The 19203-nt window shown below is 40.1% G+C and overlaps 2 protein-coding genes across 2 annotated transcripts in view; one reads left to right on the forward strand and one right to left on the reverse strand.

Moving 5' to 3' along the window:
• ZNF527 (zinc finger protein 527) overlaps positions 1-2578 on the forward strand; it is a 5476-nt gene extending 2898 nt beyond the window's left edge. Inside the window, 1 exon segment of the mRNA XM_012730522.1 lies at positions 375-2578. Within this exon segment, the coding sequence (XP_012585976.1) occupies positions 375-1951 (1577 nt within the window). The 3' untranslated portion in view covers positions 1952-2578.
• Positions 2579-5340: 2762 nt separating this feature from the next.
• On the reverse strand, positions 5341-18609 carry ZNF569 (zinc finger protein 569). The gene is made up of 6 exons (XM_012730508.1): positions 18530-18609; positions 16985-17077; positions 15228-15285; positions 12275-12401; positions 11873-11968; positions 5341-10169 (listed from the first exon to the last, which is right to left on the reverse strand). The coding sequence occupies exons 2-6, from the start codon at positions 16987-16989 to the stop codon at positions 8350-8352; spliced, it is 2106 nt and encodes a 701-aa protein (XP_012585962.1). The 5' UTR covers positions 16990-17077; positions 18530-18609; the 3' UTR covers positions 5341-8349.
• Between the last annotated feature and the right edge of the window lie 594 nt (positions 18610-19203).

The raw sequence follows: 19203 nt of genomic DNA on the forward strand, positions 1-19203 counted from the left end.
CCTCCAGATTTCATCTAGACACTGAGAAGAAATATTTTTTCCTCTGATATTGATAAATCTTAGAAGTTGTTGAGTATTCTCTCAGCATTTATTTATTCAAGAAGATGCCACTATTGGCATTGGATGCAATAGTATAAAGAGGAAGAAGTCAACACTAACACTTGCCTAATGGAACCTGAGTCTTAGGAATACCAGCGCAGGTTGGTTTGCAGATTTTAAAGACTCTTGACAGGGAAACTGATCTAATCAGTTGTCCTCAGTTCCTTACTGTCCTGGCATGAGCTTTGTCTGCAATTAAATTCTTTTTGCTTCTATCACTTTGTTTCTCCTTGCAAAGGACAAAAGGAGACATTTGCTGTCTTGATATTTTTCAGATTGGGAGTCTTGGTATGAAATCAAAGAATTATCTACAAAATGGTACATTGATGAAGAAGTACCCCAAGGGGTGGTAATGGAAAGGCTTACAAGATGTGACGTTGAATGCTCCAGGGTCAGAGAAGCCAAGGAATATGAGGACGGATGTGATCAGCTTGAGGGCTATCAGGAGAAGCATTTCAAGCAAATGACAACTCTTAGAGAAATCTCTGCTGTAAACAGAGACAACGAATTTAGCAATTCTAAGAGAAGCATTTTCTTGAAGTCAATAATTTTAACACAACAGACAGCTCCTGAAGTAGAGGAAGTCCATACATTTGATATTTATGATAAAATGTTCCCCCCTAATTCAGTCTTCATTGAACATAAAAGATTACATACTGAGAAGGAATCTTTGCTACATAATGAATATGCAAAGTTCAGTCAGAACACATACCTTAGTAAAGATACCAGAGGCCCTCCTGGGAAGAAACCTTATGAAAATAATGATTATTCGAGTCTTTTAAGTTTCCACTCATTATTTAACCAGTGTCAAACTGCTCATTTTGGAAAATTAGCCCACAGTTATGAGGATTGTGGTGATGGCTTCAGCTGTTATGCATTCTTTACTCAACCTCAGAGGACTCACAGGAGAGAGAAGCCACATACATGTAATAACTGTGGCAAAGCCTTCAGTCATGGCTTCTTTCTCACTGACCATCAGAGAAGGCATATTGGAGAGAAACCCTACGAATGCAAGGACTGCAACAAAGCCTTCAGGCAGAGTGCACACCTCGCCCAACACCAGAGAATCCACACTGGGGAGAAGCCCTTTGTGTGCAGTGACTGTGGGAAGGCCTTCAGCCGTTTTGCCTTCCTTGTTGAACACCAGAGAATTCACACCGGGGAGAAACCATATGAATGTAAGGAGTGTAACAAGGCCTTCAGACAGAGCGCACACCTCAGTCAGCACCAGAGAATTCACACTGGAGAGAAACCTTATGAATGTAGTCAGTGTGGCAAAGCCTTCAGCAGGCGCATCGCCCTCACTTTGCATCAGCGGATTCACACAGGAGAGAAACCCTTTAAATGTGACGAATGTGGGAAGACCTTTGGCTATCGTTCACACCTTAATCAACATCAGAGAATCCATACTGGGGAAAAACCCTATGAGTGTATCAAATGTGGGAAGTTCTTTAGGACGGACTCACAACTTAATCGACATCATAGAATTCACAGTGGAGAGAGACCTTTCGAATGCAGCAAGTGTGGGAAAGCCTTCAGTGACACTTTACTGCTCATTCATCATAAGAGGAGCCATGCGGGAGAGAAACCCTATGGATGTAACAAATGTGGCAAAGCCTTCAGTTGTGGCTCCTATCTCACTCAACATCAGAGAATTCACACTGGAGAGAAACCCTATGAATGTAAGGAGTGTGGGAAGGCCTTCCATCAGATCTTGTCACTGAGGCTACACCAGCGCATTCACGCTGGAGAAAAACCCTCTAACTGCAGTGATTGTGGGGATAGTTTCAGCTGTGTCACAGCCCTCAAGCGACATCAGAAAGTTCATAACAGAGACACTCTCTCATTATAACAAGTATAAGAAAGAATTGGTCACCATTCTGTCCTTATTAACTAAATATCAATTCTTTGGTTTGTAATTTTAGGAAAGTAATACCTATGGAGAAGCCTTCAGCTCATAAGTATCCTTATTTAAAATTGCCTGAAAGACAGACATTTACTTTTTGAACTGTTAGATACTCTGTTTGAGACTTAGCTCACCCTCAGTGCATATGATTTGGATGAAACTATTAGCAAGCAGTAGGATGGTCATGCTCTGGTTAAGTTCCCACAACCCAGTGATGATACGGGATCAGTAGATGAGCCTTTCTGGTCCTCTAGAGCTCTTTGGTGGGGATGGGGGTGTGTGTTATGGGCAAGAATAGCTAATTTTGTTTTCTCTGGAATTAGAAGTATCAATGATTTAGTGTGGCTAAAAATTCACCAATAGCCCCCCCTTTTTTAAAAAAAAATTATGCATACAAGAACTGGGGTACAGGCCAGAAGTGAAGGGGGTAAGGGGATTCGCCAGAGACAGAATGAGAAGTAGAACAGCTGGATCTACTGAAACAACACTGCTGAATTGAGCAGTGTGCAATACAGGAGAGATCTGCTGTACCATGTGGGTCAGCTTCCTGGTGGGGATTGAACTCATGCTGCAATGGCTGCAGATAACTTCACAGTGCTGTACAGTGGTGGCTCCTCCCTAGGGCCACCAGGGAGAACCTGCTTGCCCCCTCCCTTTTTGCTACTGCATTGGGAAAGCCTCCCCAGGATCCAACACAGAAGACACTGGCAGGGAGCCAGTGACATTTCTGGATCTCCTCATCTCCTCAGTTTACTCACATCTGATGTCTCTACCATCCTTTTGTGATCAAATAAGTTTTTGGTTTTTTTTTTGGCCTAAGTTAATTTGAATTGGGTTTTTGCCTGTTGAACTTAATCCTAACTCATATGCCATGGATTGCCACTATGGTATCAATATTTATCCCAACAACACTTAAGACAAGTACATAGAAGTTCAGTGGACAGCCTCCATAAAGCTGATTGTTTTATTTGTTGATAAAAATTAATTTGAATTTTTTTAGTCTGTTCACAATAAGGGTGGAATTTAAAAAATTCACATGGTGAAACTCACTACCAGGCTTTCTGAGAAGAAATTAAAAAATAATTTGTGGCAGTGACCCATCTATAGAGCTTTAAAGAAGAAGGCAAACTAAGAGAATTATGGAGAGAGCAATTGACCTCTTTGTTGAATTAGTGGCTCTTTTTTTTTTTAAGATTTATTAATCTATGCATACAGGAACTAGGGTACAGGCCAGAGGTGTGTGTGTGGGGTGGGGGTGTGAGAGAATCCACCAGAGACAGAGTGGGGAACAGAACAGGCAGATCTACCGAAACACACTGCTGAGGGGAGCTGCAGTGAGACAGGAGAGGTCTGCTGTGCCCTGTGGGCCTGGCTGGGGATCAAACTCAGGCCAGAGCATGATAGCACTGAGACTTAACTCCTAGGCTGCCAGAGAGGCGCCAAGAGATAGAAAATTTTGTGTGTAACTGAACAGCCCATTGTCCTATGATATATTGACTCGATCATTTAGTACTATTAAAAACTTGGGCATCTGGAGATATCTGCTGAGAGAGGAGGGTTTGGTCGAGTCTGCGCAGTTCTTTTTAGGACCTGGATTAATTCATGTAATGGTGAAGCACTTTGCACTGGCTGCTGGGTATGACCAATGGTGATGAACCTCTTACCTGGTTATTTTGTATGACCATTAGTGATGAACATGTCTCTCTACTGTGTTACAGTTCATGCAGTTTTCACTTGTCATATGTAAGAGTTTATTTACTATTGATTATGCAGGGGTGTGGGTATGTGTGTTGATTACAATGTTTATACCGAGTACCTACTGTAAGCCAGTTCTTGGCAATGGGATAACAGTACAGAACTGAACAAACAGATGTCTCCTTTCATAAAACTAACTTCTAATGACAAAATAAGAAGTATAGGGCCGCCCTGATGGCACAAGGGTAAAGGCTCAGCACTATGAGGGAGAGACTGCAGCTGACCCACAGGGCGCAGCAGACCTCTCCTGATCCCCCCAGCATTGTACTTCATCAGTCTGCCTGTTCTGCTCCCCACTCTGTCTCAGGTGAAGCCTCTCACCACCCTCTCACTGGCCTGTACCCCAGTTCTACATGCATAAATAAACAAATCTTTTTTAAAAAACGAAACTTATAAATCTATCTGGGCTGTGGATGTTTTCTTCTTTTCAGTGAATTATTCCATACCATTTAAATATATCATGTTTATTCAAATTTTGTTTTTTACAATTTTGGTATTTTCTACACATCCTCAAATTTGTTCACAAATAGTCATTCATAAGATTCTTTTATTATTCTTCCAGTTTCATTTTGTTTCGTACTCATTACCTCATTTGCACCTTGATTGACCTTTTTCAAAAAAAAGATTTATTTATCTATGCTTACAGAACTGGGATACAAGCCAGAGGTGCAGGGGCAGTGAGAGGATTCACCAGAGACAAAGTGGGGAGCAGAACAGGCAGATTGAAATCCACTGCTGAGGGGAGCAGTGAGGAGACAGGGGAGGTCTGCTGTGCCATGTGGGTCACCTCCCTTGTCAGGGATCGAACACTGCAGTAACTTCAGAGTGCTGTGCTGTGCCTTAACCCGCTGCACCACCAGGGAGGGCCCCTTGACATTTTATAGAAACGGTATAAAAGCCACTCCCTAGGTTTTATTTTATTTTCTCTTATTTCTCCCAATTCCCTACAGATTTCTGTCTCTTGTGTTTATAGTTATTTTTGGTTAAGTTTGGTGTTTTGCACCTCTTATACTGAAAATTTACGTTTTTGGTTTTCTTAAGTATACTTTAAGCCATATATTTCCCTATGTGACATAAATTGTGTTCTGCAATTTGGGCATTTAGTGTTTTCAATGTACATGTTTTATAATTTTAGATGTTCTTTATCTAAAAAACTCATTTTTTTATTTGGCTTAAATGTTATTTTTTAAAAAGATTTATTTATTTATGTATGTATATAAGCACTGGGGTTTAGGCCAGAGGTGCAGGGTCATGAGAGGATTCACCAGAGACAGAGTGGGGAGCAGAACAGGCAGATCCATGAGGGGACCAGCGGGTGGGTCAGGAGAGGTTTGCTGCACCATGTGGGTCAGCTCCCTGGCTGAGGTTGGATCTTATGCTGCAGTGACTACAGTTAGCTTCAAAGCTGAGACTTCACCTCTCTGATACCAGGGAGGTCCCACTCCCCACATTCTTTTTTTTAAAGATTTATTTATGCATACAGAACCAGAGGTGCAGGGGCAGTGAGAGGATTCACCAGGAAAGAGCGGGGAGCAAAATAGGCAGATCTCCTGAAATACCCTCCTGAGGGGAGCAGTGGGTGAAACAGGAGAGGTCTGCTGTGCTCTGTGTGTGACCTCCCTGGCCTGGGATAAACTCAGGCTACTGAGGTAATAGTACTGAAATCAGGGAGGTCCTATGAATATATTTTTTGCTCAGAAGTCTATTTTGCCTGATATTAATACATGTACTTTAACATTCTTTTAATTGTTAGTAAAATCTTTCTATTTAAAATCAGTTTCTTGTAAGCAGCATAAAATTGGATATTGTTTTAAAAATTCAGTCTGGAAATCTCTGCTGTTTAAACTGAGTAGAATCCCTTACCTGTTGTTTTCTCTCCATTTCTTCCCTCCCCTCCATGCCTAGCAACCACTAATTTGTGTTCCATCACTACTAAGGCTTCATCTCTTTTGGATATTTAATATAAAATCAATCATACAATAGGTGATCTTTTTTTTTTTTTTAAATCTGGCATCTTGAGCATGTTTGAAGGTCCATCATGTCATATAAACATTATTTGTCCTTCATTCTGTCTTGTCATTGGATAATATTTCAGCTTGTGTGCACATATCACAGTTTATCTGTTATCTGTTGATGGCCATCTGGAGAGTACAGAAACCTTGGCTTCTGTGACTAGTGCTAAGAATTCGTGTGTAACATGCCCTTGGCTTCAACTCTCTGGGGGTATATATACATGCAGGAATATAAGTGTTGCATTATATGGTAATTCTATGCAAGCTTTTTAAAGAACTGCCAAACTGAAACATTTCCCACTACCACAGGCAATATACAAGTTTTCTCCACATCCTCATTAACACTTACCTTTTTAAGATTATAGCCATCCCCAGCTGTGGTATCTCATGTAATTTTGATTTACATTTTCCCAAGGACTAGTAATGCTAAGGGTTTTTTCACGTGCTTGTTGGCCAGTGATGTTGCTTCTCTTGAAGGAATCATGGGTTGTCCTTCCTTAAGGGATCCCTTACTAGCTGGGAGACAGTTCGGCCTCTTCAAGAGACTATACATTTTCATTACGGTTTCTTTAGGCCTGCTTTGCCTGGTGTGAGACAACAGCAAAAACCCTGATTATCCCAAGGCTTATTTTCCAGCCTCTCAGTGTGGTTATATGCAAAGAGCTGCCAAAATTAATGTGAACAGTGGACTGCTGTGATTCTTTGGTCCCTTGGATGAGAGTCACTAGAGCGCCTCCTTGGGGCTGCTGATGGGTGCTGAGCACAGAAAGCCCTTCCTTCCCCCTTATAGAGCTGGTTTCTTTCCACCTCTGACTTAGTGCCTCGAAGCTCTGTCTTGGTGCAAAAGCACTTCTGGGGGAACCAGCCCCAGTCCACCCCATGATGAGGAGTTTGGGCCAGGATGAACTTCCATACCCAACCAGCAGCAGCAAGGTGGAACTAGGTAATTTGAGGTTGAACTTCTCAACCTCAACACTTCACCTTCTCCCATGTTACCTAGGCGCCAATGACATTCCATTCCCATCTAGAAAGTAGCATTTAAAGATGGTGACTAACTGCAAAAAGGAAGATTAAATAAAATCACTCATGGTTCATATTTCAGAGAAACTGGAAACTAAAGGTAAACAATAATAAAAAAATTCTTTTGACAACCAAATTCGTCACCACTGTCTTATTGGCTTTCATTTTTTTATTAAGGAAATATTACAAGTATAACAATTCCCTCTCCAAAACCCTCCCACTTCCTAAAAGGCAACCAATGTCATAACGTGAATTCATGATTAAAAGTGCAGTTTTTTTGCACTATTATTTATAAAAAATGTAGTTTCATGTGCATTTTGCTTTATTCTCTTAATATCATACAATGTGATCTACCCATGTAGCTTTATGTGGAACAAATTTGTATTGTCCTGCTAAACAATGAATTGCATAGAAATAATCAAATTGTGTTGCTTTACCCTCTACTGATGGAAATTTGTTATGTCCAATTTTGAGTTAATACACACCATGATTCAGTGAACAAAATGAGATACAGATCTTTCTCTGTCTATATGCTGGGCACCTCTGAGGCCAAAACACCAAAATAGAATTGATAGTACCATGTTTATGTGTTCTAAAAGAAATCCTGTTTTTCTAATGGCATATTTTTTATTTTCATTATAGTTTCAGAATTTTTACATTCTGACCTTCAATCTATTTGGATTTTATTTTTTGAAATGATAGAGAACCTTGTTCATATGAACCTTCCATTTATTGCATAGGCTATAATTTCTCCAATGATTTCAACAGCACTGTCATACACATAGAGAAATTCCCACATCTCTTTGGATTTTTGTATCAGTCCTCAATTTGTTTCCACGCAATTATTTTGGTAAGAACACATTGCTTAAGTGATACCAGCTTTAAAGTCTATAATTACATTTAGAAGACCATGTCTTCAATATTTCTCTTATCACATTTGACACAGCTACCTGTGGTCCTTTACATTCCACTAAAAGTTTAAATCAGTTTGTGAAATTCCTAAAAATGTAACTGCTGAAAACTCTGAATTGGAAGTACTTTTAGATATTTGGGAGAGAATTTACGTATTTTTACAATGTCAAGTCTTCAATATATTTTTTCCTCAAATTTTCAGGTGTTTTGTGCTCATCAATATGTTCAGTATGTTCTTATATCTCTATATACTTGTCTTGTAATTCATTGTTGTGCTTATCCTTAGATATATCAATACATTTTTAATGATTTTTTTTATAAAAGGCTGAAGTTTCTCTTTTCTTTGCAGTATTTCTTGCTTATAGTATTGGTAGGAGCCCAGGATCATGGTGATATGCTGATAGCAGAGACCATATTTTAATGAGACCACTGACTAAATATTAACAGGTAAGATGTCTTGCTAAACCTTTTTGATCAGCTTCTCATCATACAATTTGTCACCTTGATAAGAATCCCCATATTTTATAGATGTGGCTTCTTCAAAGTACTTTTACTACATTGTTTTCTGCTTTAGAACTGATGATACATTGTGCAGTGATGTGCAGCTTCCTTCTGAAGGCTTTTCCATATTCACTGTAGTTACATCTAATGAGTATGGATTCTCTGGTGTCTAACAAGGTGTGACTTTTGGCTGAATGCTTTGCCACACTCAATACAGTGATAAGGCTTCTCACCTGTATGTTTTCTCATGTGAAGTGTAAGAGATGAGATTTGAGAGAAGGCTTTTCCACATTTACTGCAGTCAAAGGGTTTCTCACCTGTGTGACCACGTATATGTATAGTTAGTGAGGAGCTCTGGGAGAAGGCTTTCCCACATTTATTACATTCATAGGGCTTCTCACCTGTGTGACCTCTCATATGCACAATAAGGGAAGTTCTTTGAGAGAAGGCTTTCCCACATTCATTACATACATAGGGCTTCTCACCTGTATGACTTCTCATATGTAAATTAAGCAGTGAGCACTGAGAGAAGGCTTTTCCACACTTATCACATTCATAAGGCTTTTCTCCTGTGTGACTTCTCAAATGAAGAGTAAGGGATGCAATTTGAGAGAAGGCTTTACCACATTCATTACAATCGTAAGGTTTCTCTCCAGTGTGAACTTTCTGGTGTGTAATAAAGTTTTGCTTTTGGCTGAAGGCTTTACCACATTCATTACATTCATAGGGTTTCTCCCCAGAGTGAATTTTTTCATGAGCAATGAGATTTGATTTCTGGCTAAAGGCTTTGCCACATTCCTTACATATATAAGGTTTTTCTCCAGTATGGATTCTCTGGTGTCGAACGAGATTTGACATCTGAATGAAAGCTTTTCCACATTCATTACATTCATAAGGTTTTTCTCTAGTATGAATCTTCTGATGTGTAATAAAGTTTTTTTTGTGGCTGAAGGCTTTCCTACATTCCTTACATTCATAAGGTTTCTCACCAGTGTGACTTCTCATATGTACAGTTAGGGCTGAGCTTTGAGAGAAAGATTTTCCACATTCATTACATTCATAGGGTTTCTCACCTGTATGAATTCTCACATGTATAATAAGCATGGAAAACTGAGAGAAGGCTTTTCCACATTTATCACATTTATAAGGTTTTTCTCCCGTATGACTTCTCATATGAAGAGCAAGGGATGCAATTCGAGGGAAGGCTTTACCACATTCATTACATGCATAAGGCTTCTCCCCAGTGTGAACTTTCTGATGTGCAATGAGACTTTGTTTCTGACTGAATGCTTTCCCACATTCATTACATTCATAAGGTTTTTCTCCAGTATGAATTTTTTCATGATCAATGAGATTAGATTTCTGACTGAAGGATTTCCCACATTCTTTACATGCATAGGGTTTCTCTCCAGTATGGATTCTTTGATGTCTAATGAGATTTGACATTTTAATAAAAGTTTTTCCACACTCATTACATTCATAAGATTGCTCCCTATTGTGAATGTTATTATGTTTAATAAGTTTCTCCTTATGGCTAAAGGCTTTCCTACACTTTTTACATTCATAAGGTTTCTCTCCAGTATGAATTCTTAGGTGTCTTATGAGGTCCAATGTTTGACTGAATCCTTTCCCACAATGATTACACCTAAAGGGAGTTACTACAAGATGGGATGAACTACTGCCAAATGATTTCACAGGTTCATTGTAGCCACAATTTTCCTTTCTTATAAGAAGTCTTTCATTATTATGATAATCAAAATTATGCCCTAAACATTGTCCAAATAAGTCATATTCATACATATTGTGACTGGAAGGGAAAATGTCTGAGTTTGAAGAAAATACATTTGTAAATTTCTTATGACACTCATTGACTTTTTCTTCAGTCCATGTTTTTGTGAATTTATCTTCAAGCTGCATCAAAAGTCTGTCCTGGACTTTTTCATGCTCATCAGTAACCCATATTTCTAAAACAGATTGCAAATAAATATCATTTGTAAAATCTTCCAATATTGTATTATAAAAGAACTTCAAGTATACTCTTATGGGTTTGGTTTTTGACATTATTAAGCCAATTGCAGATGTATCTCCTATTTCCTAAGCTATTTGAGAAGAAAATTCTAGGGAAACGAATATGAGTAGAGGTAGATTTATTAATCAAATAGCTTTGATTGTTTTTAAATGGTATCTAGAAAAAAAAACAGAATTGAGCAAATAAAAGGGGGGATATAGAATATACAAATAAAAAAGAAATGACAGAAGTAGAAGTTTAAAAAATTTCCAGGATTCTGCTGAAATATTTTTTGTAAACCATTTGACATGAATAATTTTCTAGAAAATGTGTATTGCCAAAAGTCATAGTAGATGATGCAGAAAATCTACTTAAGCCAATTTCCACAAACTAAACAGAAAAATATGAAAAGCAAACCTCTAAAAACACAATAGAAATGTCCAGAAAAAAATACATGGGAATTTTAATTAACATTTAAGGGATAGCTCCCATTTTATATCAAAAGTAATAAAGGGGGAAGGAAGTCCCAGTTTTTGTGTGGAAGCATAATGCTAATACCAAAACCTGAAAAAGGTGATAACCAAAAAAAGACAAACCATGTAGCACTTACAAATACCAATGTAAAAACTCTCTATAGAATAGCAAAATGACTTAAGGAAAGGGAATTAGCCAGGAGCATATTCAATATAAGATGTATCATACCTGAATAGACTTTTTCCCCCAAGGAAATAAGTATGCTTCTATATTTAAAAAATCTATTACTATTGGGAAATATGTGAAAAAGTCAAACAGATATTAAACAAATGATAAAATTAAACATCTGTAAAAGATTCTTATAAAATAGGAACATGCAGAAACTTATTTAACTTGAAAGAGTACAGTACAACTTGAACACTAATACTATGCTTGGTGGGAAAAATTCCAAATATAAATGGTTCTCTTCTTGAAGGGCAAAAAAGACATGGAAATAGGTATCACATTGGAAACACGTGTATATAAGTGTGTGTGCATTACAGATGAACATGTATGTGTGTTATGACTGTACATACACAAATGCATGCAAGCATACATGGCAAAACAGTAGAAAGTTGGAAACGAAAAGAAAAGTAGCATTGACTTAAAAAACTTTTATTGAAATAAGAGTTGTCATCATTACTTAAGCTGGACAGCGCCAGCTAAAAATCCCGTGCGAAGTATGATGTTATGGAACACAATGCTGAGACATTTATGACGGAAGAAGAGATGTAGAAAATAAAGAAATACAGATGTCTAGAGGTTTATTTGAACAACTATAATTCTGTAAGTATCTGAATGAAAAGGTAAGAATCCTGTATAAAAAGAGATACAGAAAAACTGAAAATGCTAATAAGTGGATTGATTAGCAAAGGAAAGCTGGAGATGAATTGGGAAGTGTTAGTATTGGGCACTCAGGTCAGAGAGCCAGCTGGCCCTTTACGTTTTGTGGAAAGTTGTGAGGAAAGACGTTACCTTAAAAATGACTTCTTAGGTTTATAAAGCATTCATGTCAATTACCATGAGAAAAATCTATGGTTTTTAGGAAAACACCCTTGAAGAACATTTCAGAGGGACCAACTATCTACAGGTTAACCACTCAAGGGTCCTCTTTCTTCCTCACCTGTCTGGTTTTCTCCTACTAACCTGGACAGTGTCTCCTTAACACTTTTTCCTCAGACACCCATGGTTCTTCTTCTTGCTCCAACTTGAAAATCACATCAGGCTTGGTGAATGGATACCCTGTTAAAGGGAAATGGCAAAGTTTTGTGCAAAAGTGCTAGGAACCAAGAATCATTCAAAATTGATGCTTACCCAGTAAAAAGCAGGTTTTCTGGAGGATAAGAAAAGTGTAGTTTCTGGGGATACTAACCACAAAACATCACCAAGAATGACTTCCTTTCAAAGCTGCAGCATCCGCAAATATGTGAACACAGCATTGAACAACCAACCTCAAACACTTAAAAGGTTCGGCACATTTCAGAAACAATGGGGTGGGGAAGAAAGCACTCTATTCCTGGGATTCGAGTCACAGGAAACCACGCTTACCCACTGTAATTAAGTTGTTATAGTTCTCTAGCATCACATTTCGATACAGGTTCCTTTGAGCAGGATCCAGTTGCTGCCACTCTTCCTGGGTGAAGTCAATAGCCACATCTTTGAATGTCACCATTTCCTGTAACAACGCACTCCTGTTCAATCTGAAGTCAAACATCTTTGCAATGTGGACAAAATATACTGAACCATGTTCTTACAGTGTGCAAGGGTGAGAGGATATTAAATTTTTGTATGTCCATTTACTAATTCAGCAAGGACTTAGCTTAAGTAAACTAATATGGGCTCAAATTATCATGGGCACCAATTTATACTGAATATAAAAAAATAGGGGGAGTGGGGGTTTCCCTGGTGGCCTAGGGGTTAGGTCTTAGTGCTATCAAGCTATTGCTACTACAGCCTGAGTTCAATCCCCAGCCAGGGAGCTACATGGCACCTACATGGCACCACAGGCCTCTCCTGTCTCCCCGCTGTTCCCCTCAGCAGTGGATTTCAGTAGATCTGCCTGTTCTGCTCCCCACTCTGTCTCTCGTGAATCCTCCCTCTCACACATACACACATACATCCCACCTCTGACCTATACCCCAGCTCTTGTATGCAAAAATAAATTAAAAAAAAAATTTTTTTTTAAATAGGGGAATGTAAAACTTCACACCATGTTCAGTGGTTTGGGAATGGGCTAGATTCACTATGAATCGCTGATGAAGGACAAAATAAAAACAATCTGGATGGATCAGAAGCAAAAAAAGAATGATAGGCAAAAACTGAAATACAGTAGGACATCCACTGACTTAGTAGTGGTATATATTAAGGAGAAATCTAAAATCAAAAGGAGGACTTATTGTTTACATGCAAATAACAGGTGTGTGCAGCCAAGAAAATAGGATATAATTGCTTAAAGAGCTCATGTACACTGGAAAAAAAGAGCGCCACAGACAGAATTCTATAAATACTAACTAGGAAAAAACAGTAATAAAGTTTTGTACATGCCTGTAGCCGGAACTATGGGAAAACAATATTAAGAATGATTTATCACATGTTTTAGAGATGAGATGCTGCTGAAAATTTTCTAGAAAGCAGTATGACTTCCATTTAGAAATTTAAAGCACTTTTTAAAATTTTTTATTATTTTTAAAGTTCACATATTATATAGGTTAAAAGACAAGCAAATGTTATCCATGATCCACAGCAGGCACCCCTGGGGTGGCGGTAATGACTGGGAAGGGTGCAGAAGGAGTCTAGTGGGTGTTAGGGTCACTCTATTTTTGATCTGTTTCTTATGCTGACACAAAGGTGTGCTCACATTGACAATTCCATGAGTTTGAAGGAAAAACTGGAGAAATAAAGAAGTAATACCCCAGCTAAAGATAAATACTATCTTTATATGATCAAAGAAAGCTGTATCTTAGCAGAACAAAGCTGTGAGGTAAGGGTAAAAATGCAGTAAGGTGAGATATGTTCAAAACTGCAGGGCAAGTCTAAGAATGATTCTAAAGAAAGTGTGAAAAAGAGAGTTGGGGCCCTTCCTGGTGTCATAGCAGATTAAAGCACAGTACTATGAAGCTGTCCACAGCCACTGCAGCACAAGTTCAATCCCTGGCCAGGGAGCTGACCCACATGGCAGAGCAGACCTCTCCTGACTTCCTACTGTTCCCCTCAGCAATGTATATCAGTAGATCTGCCTGTTCTGCTCCCCACTCTGGTGAATCCTCTCATCCCTTGCACCTCTGGCCTGCATAAATAAATAAGTAAGTCTTAAAAAAAAAGGGAGGGGATGAAGTTCTGAGGAAAAGAAAATATCCTTGCAGGGGAGGTAGACATCACTTACTGTAAAAGAATAAATCATTGTGGGTTCAAATAATTAAGGCCACAAGTATTCACTCATAAAAACCATAAATACTAGGCATTGATCTACAGACTGGATATAAAACAGCAAACCAAATAAAACATCTCTGTTCAGATTCTAGGGGATCAAAATTACCAGAATTTTCTAGAAATGACTAATTCGGTTGTGATCCAAGCTATAAAAAAGGTGCATTGAAAAATATGCTATAGGTCATTTGACAGACATACACACTCCATCTAGTACTTTAGATATTCTAGTTTTCTAAAAAGAGGTATGACATGAATAGAAGGTAGTATATTACTAATTTTAAGTACAACCAAATATATTTATACATTTATATATTTATATATTTATACATTTATATATTTATATATTTGTGTCCTAATCCCTCAGGTCAACTATAAAACATTTTTAGCATTCCAGAAGACCCCTTCAGTACTCCCCGCAGAGGTAATCATTATTGAGATTTCTGTCACAAGAGATTAGTTTTGCCAGTTTTCTAACTTCATAGGAATGGAGCCATCATGTTCTTGTTTCTGGTTTCTCTCCACATTATTTATGAGATTCATCTGTATTGCTCTGAGTAGCAGTAATCTGTTTTTATACTTTGGTATAGTCTTTCACGCCATGAAATACTATATATAATTTACCCCTTTTTCTGTCTTAATTTGTGTTTTTTCCAGTACAGGACTATTTTGACATATATTCATTTTGTCCTTGATCAAAAAAGACTATCAAACAGCTGTGTTTATCAATTATAAGAGTCTACTATAAGAATTCTTGACCTAGGTGCCAATCAAAGCTCATTTCTGCTAATTACTATACTGTACTAATTATTGCAAATTATGTAACGAATTTCTATACTGATTTGCTTTACCCATAATAGTGAAATTCAGATTTGAAGTCCAATTGAAATTTCTGAATGAATACATTTCTGTATAACCATATTTTAACTCTGGTCTTAATCTTCCAATTCTTATTTTCTCTGCACATACACTTTATGTATATGGGGATTTTTCAGTTCACTGTGTGGACTCCTACAACCCCCCTAAACTGCACACAAGAATAAGGCAGGGAGCAAACAGATTATTTGATATTTACCTGGATATCAGTCATTTCCTCTTCTTTCTGGGATTTCACAGGGCCTGCAAAGGGGGAGCTGGAGAAAAGAATAAAAACTCATTAGATCAGGTTTCCTTTGTGATATCACTTGTATCCACAAGGAAGATTAAAACATACAAGCACAGGAGTTAAAGACAGTGCTATCAAGCTACTGCCAGCCACTACAAGTTCCATCCCCAGCCAGGGAGCTGACCCACACAGTGCAGCAGAGGGGAGTGTCTCCTGCCGCTCCCCTCAGCAGTATATTCCAGTAGATCTTCCTGTTCTGCTCCCCACTCTGCCTCTGATGAATCCTTTCACCCTACACCTCTGGCCTACACCTCAGTTCTTCTATACATAAATACATTTTTTAAATATTTTAAATAATATAGTGCTACTCGATTTATAGTAATAACAACTATTATACTGTTTCTTTGCTCCCTATCACTGTCACTGATTTCTTTTCCTAGAAAGAACTATTTTCTTTCTTTCTTTTCTTTTTTTTTAAAGATTTTATTATTATTTATGCATATAAGAATTGGGGTACAGGCCAAAGGTTCAGGGGGTGAGAGGATTCACCAGAGACAGAGCAGAGTGCAGAACAGGCAGATGGATGAAAGTACACTGCTGAGGTAAGCAGCAGGCAAGAAAGGAGAGGTCTGCTGCGCCATGGGGGGTCACCTCCCTGGCCAGGGATCGAACTCATGTCACAGTGGCTGGAGGTAGCTTGATAGTGCTGTGTCTTTACCCCTGTGCCACCAGGAAGGCCTCATTTGAAGTTTTTTCCTAAAGGATCAAAACTTTAGGCCAGATCAGAAAGAACAGCAACCTGGGAGCACAGGGACTTACTTTTGTGTTCTCTCTGCAACTACTAAGCACTGTGACCCTGGGAACTCCATTTTGTTACAATCATTATAATTAGCCTTGACTAGGACAGCAGAATAAATGGTATCTGAATGGCTCCCAGCACCTGCACTGGTGAAAAAATACAGGGCTCAGAAGCGGTCTGGTGTTGCTTCTTCTGTACCTCAAACCTAGAAAGAATATGATACTAAAAGGGACAATGCTGGACCTGTGTCAAACTCAGGTGCTTTTGTTCAGCAACCCAAAACAGTCAAAAACAAGGACATCCAGGCGCTCCCTGGTGGTGCAGCGGGTTAAAGCACAGCACTGAGAAGCTAAAGCCACTTCAGCATGAGTTAGATCCCCCTCCTGCCCCGGAGGGGAGGCAATCCACATGGTGCAACATGGTGCAGCAGACCTCTCCTGACCCGCCCACTGCTCCCCTCAGCAGTGTACTTCATCAATCAGCCTTTTCTGCTCCCACTGTCTCTGGTGACTCTGCTCACCACCCCTGCACCTCTGGCCTGTACCCCAGTTCTGTATATATAAATAAATAAATATTAAAGAAAAAATAAAGCTGCTGTAAATATTCACAAAGAATTGTGTGAGAACACAATCTTCAATGTACTTGGGCAACTACTGAGAGTTGGGATTGCTGGATCACTTGGTTAAAGTATATTTAACTTTAAAAGAAACCAACAAACTATTTTCCAAGTTGACAGTAACATTTTGTATTCTGACCCGGAATGTATGACAAATAGTCACACTCATCCTCAGAAGCACTTTGGTGTTATTAGTAGTAAGCAGAATTTAAAGATGTCTCCCTGTGCTTCCCATTTCCTGATTACTAAGTCAAACATTATTCCTAATCAAACTTTAATGATTTATAGGGAAAAACTGCAGATGGTACATACCTCATTTATTATCTGGCCCACAACAATGTAAGTACCATGATAGCAAGAAGTTTCTTTTCTTCAATGCTGTATCCAAAACATCTAGAATCATTCCTGTGACATGGATGGCATTCAGTAAATGGTGAATACATAAATAAGTAAATACTTAATATAGAATGCTGAAAATGAAATTTGGAAACAGATCACTACTTTAGAGAACTACTTAAGAAAATTTACAAAAAGTTTTAAAATGTTTGACTAATCAAACATTAGCAAATTACAGATTATTTTACAACTATATGGTTAACAAAGATTACTAATATTAATTCGACCTATTGTTATTAATCTTTGCCAGTAACACTGCAGACTGCTAGAACCTGATAGGAGAATAACTGGGATACATACATTCGGACACATCAGCTCCACCTGTAGGTGTCTGCCACCTATCAAAACAACCAAGTGCCAAGTACTTGAAGATAAACACAGTACAGGAAGTTGGAAAGAGCTTTCCCATCAGTAGGGATAAATGCTTTAAAATGTATACGGTGAAAAACTTGAAAGTGGTAGTATAGATTTGTTTTAGTGGAAAGATACTCTAAAAGATACAGGCAGGTCCTTCCTGGTGGCGCAACAGGTTAGGATGCTGCACTGCAAGCTGGCCGCAGCTGCTTCAGTGTGAGTTCAATCCCAGGCCCAGAAGTGACCCACATGGTGCGTGGTAGACCTCTCCTGACCTGCCTGCTGCTCCCCTCTGCAGTGTACTTCAGTCGGCCTGTTCTGCTCCCCACTCTGTCTTTGGTGAAACCTCTCACCCCCACACGTCTGGCCTGTACCCCAGTTCTGTATGCATAAATAAATAAATCTTAAAAAAAAAAAAAAGGACACAGGCAGGTTACAGAACTGTATGTACAGAATGACTGCAAGTTTGATGCCATTATGCACATACATGAAAGCAAACATGCATGTGTATGTTCTCAGGGGGATGGATACAAAAACACATGAAGCCCATTTTGACAATGACTGGGAGAATTAGAAGCCATAGTTTTCTTTGAGCTTTTCTGTATGCTGCAGTTGGGAGCTATGAGCCAGGGGCCAGGAGTGTAAGGCTGGCATTCACAGAACACAACGTGGCTGATACGAAGGGGGAAAATTAATATTAAAATACAATGTTGTTGAGCTCTCACATAAGGGCATTTTCTGCCACCATAACCAACGAAAGGAAGCCACGTTAGTCTCACAAATCTTCGCACACGATATCTCCCCTTCCATCCTCGGAGTTGTTCCTTCACGCGCGGGTTCCACAGGCAAGCACGTTCGCACCCACGTTCATAAAAGGGAAAGCACAACCACAAAATCCGCTCACACACGCGATCTCACAGCCACACTGTCACAGACCGAGCTCGATCGCGCCCCGCGACTCGCTTGCTGTCCTCCACCCGCCGCTCCCACGGCCGCAGGGCGTCGGGCGCCGCATCCGCCTCCCGACACCCAGGCGCGGCTCTGCAGGCCCTACGCCGCCCAGCACAAAGAGTCCGGCTCGGAGTGCGCGGCTCCGCGAGGACTCACCACAGACCCCGCGGCACAGACCCGGCTCCACGCCCCGCGCCGCCGCGAGCGCACAGCCGCCGCCGATCGCCGGAGCCGCGCCGCTCGGGTCGGCGCCGGCCCCGGCCAACAGCAGCACCAGCCTTGGACCGTTAGACGTGGGACAACACTTCCCAGAGGCCCCCGCGGCTCCCCGGAGTGGGGCGGGGGGCTTCCTGTGCGCGGATTGCCAACCTCGGCGTTTAAATGCGCCCTGAACTGCTGGCACCCTTGTGAGGGTCTTGAGGGAGTGCGCCCTTAAGGCCGGCACCCGGAACCTGCGCGGGCACCTTGGTCTATGGGAAAAAAGCTGTACAGGTAGAGTTCGACCCTGGACTACATTTCCCAAAGGCCTTCGCGGTCCCAGTCAGCAGAGAGTCGCTTCCGCCTAACGGGTAGCTGGTTCTTAGCGGTCCTGGGACTGTGTTGCCGGGTCCGTGAAGAAAGTGTCGCTCTGTTGGTTTAGTTCCGTCTGGGGACAGCAGCCAGGCGAAGGTGGGGAACGACCCAGGCCAGCGGCGGGACGAGACTGACTATCCTGAGCTTTAGTTGCCGGCAGTCAGGAATATGTGGCATTAATGGCCGCGTGTAAGAGACTTACTTAAGCCGTGGAATTTGGGGGGAGGGGTTCTATGAAATCGAGAGACATTGAGGTC

Source organism: Condylura cristata, unplaced genomic scaffold (genome assembly GCF_000260355.1).
Source record: "Condylura cristata isolate star-nosed mole 26May11 unplaced genomic scaffold, ConCri1.0 scaffold00028, whole genome shotgun sequence".
In the NCBI taxonomy this organism is placed as follows: Eukaryota; Metazoa; Chordata; class Mammalia; order Eulipotyphla; family Talpidae; genus Condylura; species Condylura cristata.

Excerpts from the sequence above, each read along its gene's own strand:
- ZNF569 (XM_012730508.1), bottom strand. Across the intron at positions 12,402-15,227 it reads AGGAAATGACTGATATCCAG|GAAATGGTGACATTCAAAGA; the intron begins GTAAATATCAAA and ends GCGTTGTTACAG. Across the intron at positions 10,170-11,872 it reads GTTAAGGAGACACTGTCCAG|AAATATGGGTTACTGATGAG; the intron begins GTTAGTAGGAGA and ends AATCTGTTTTAG.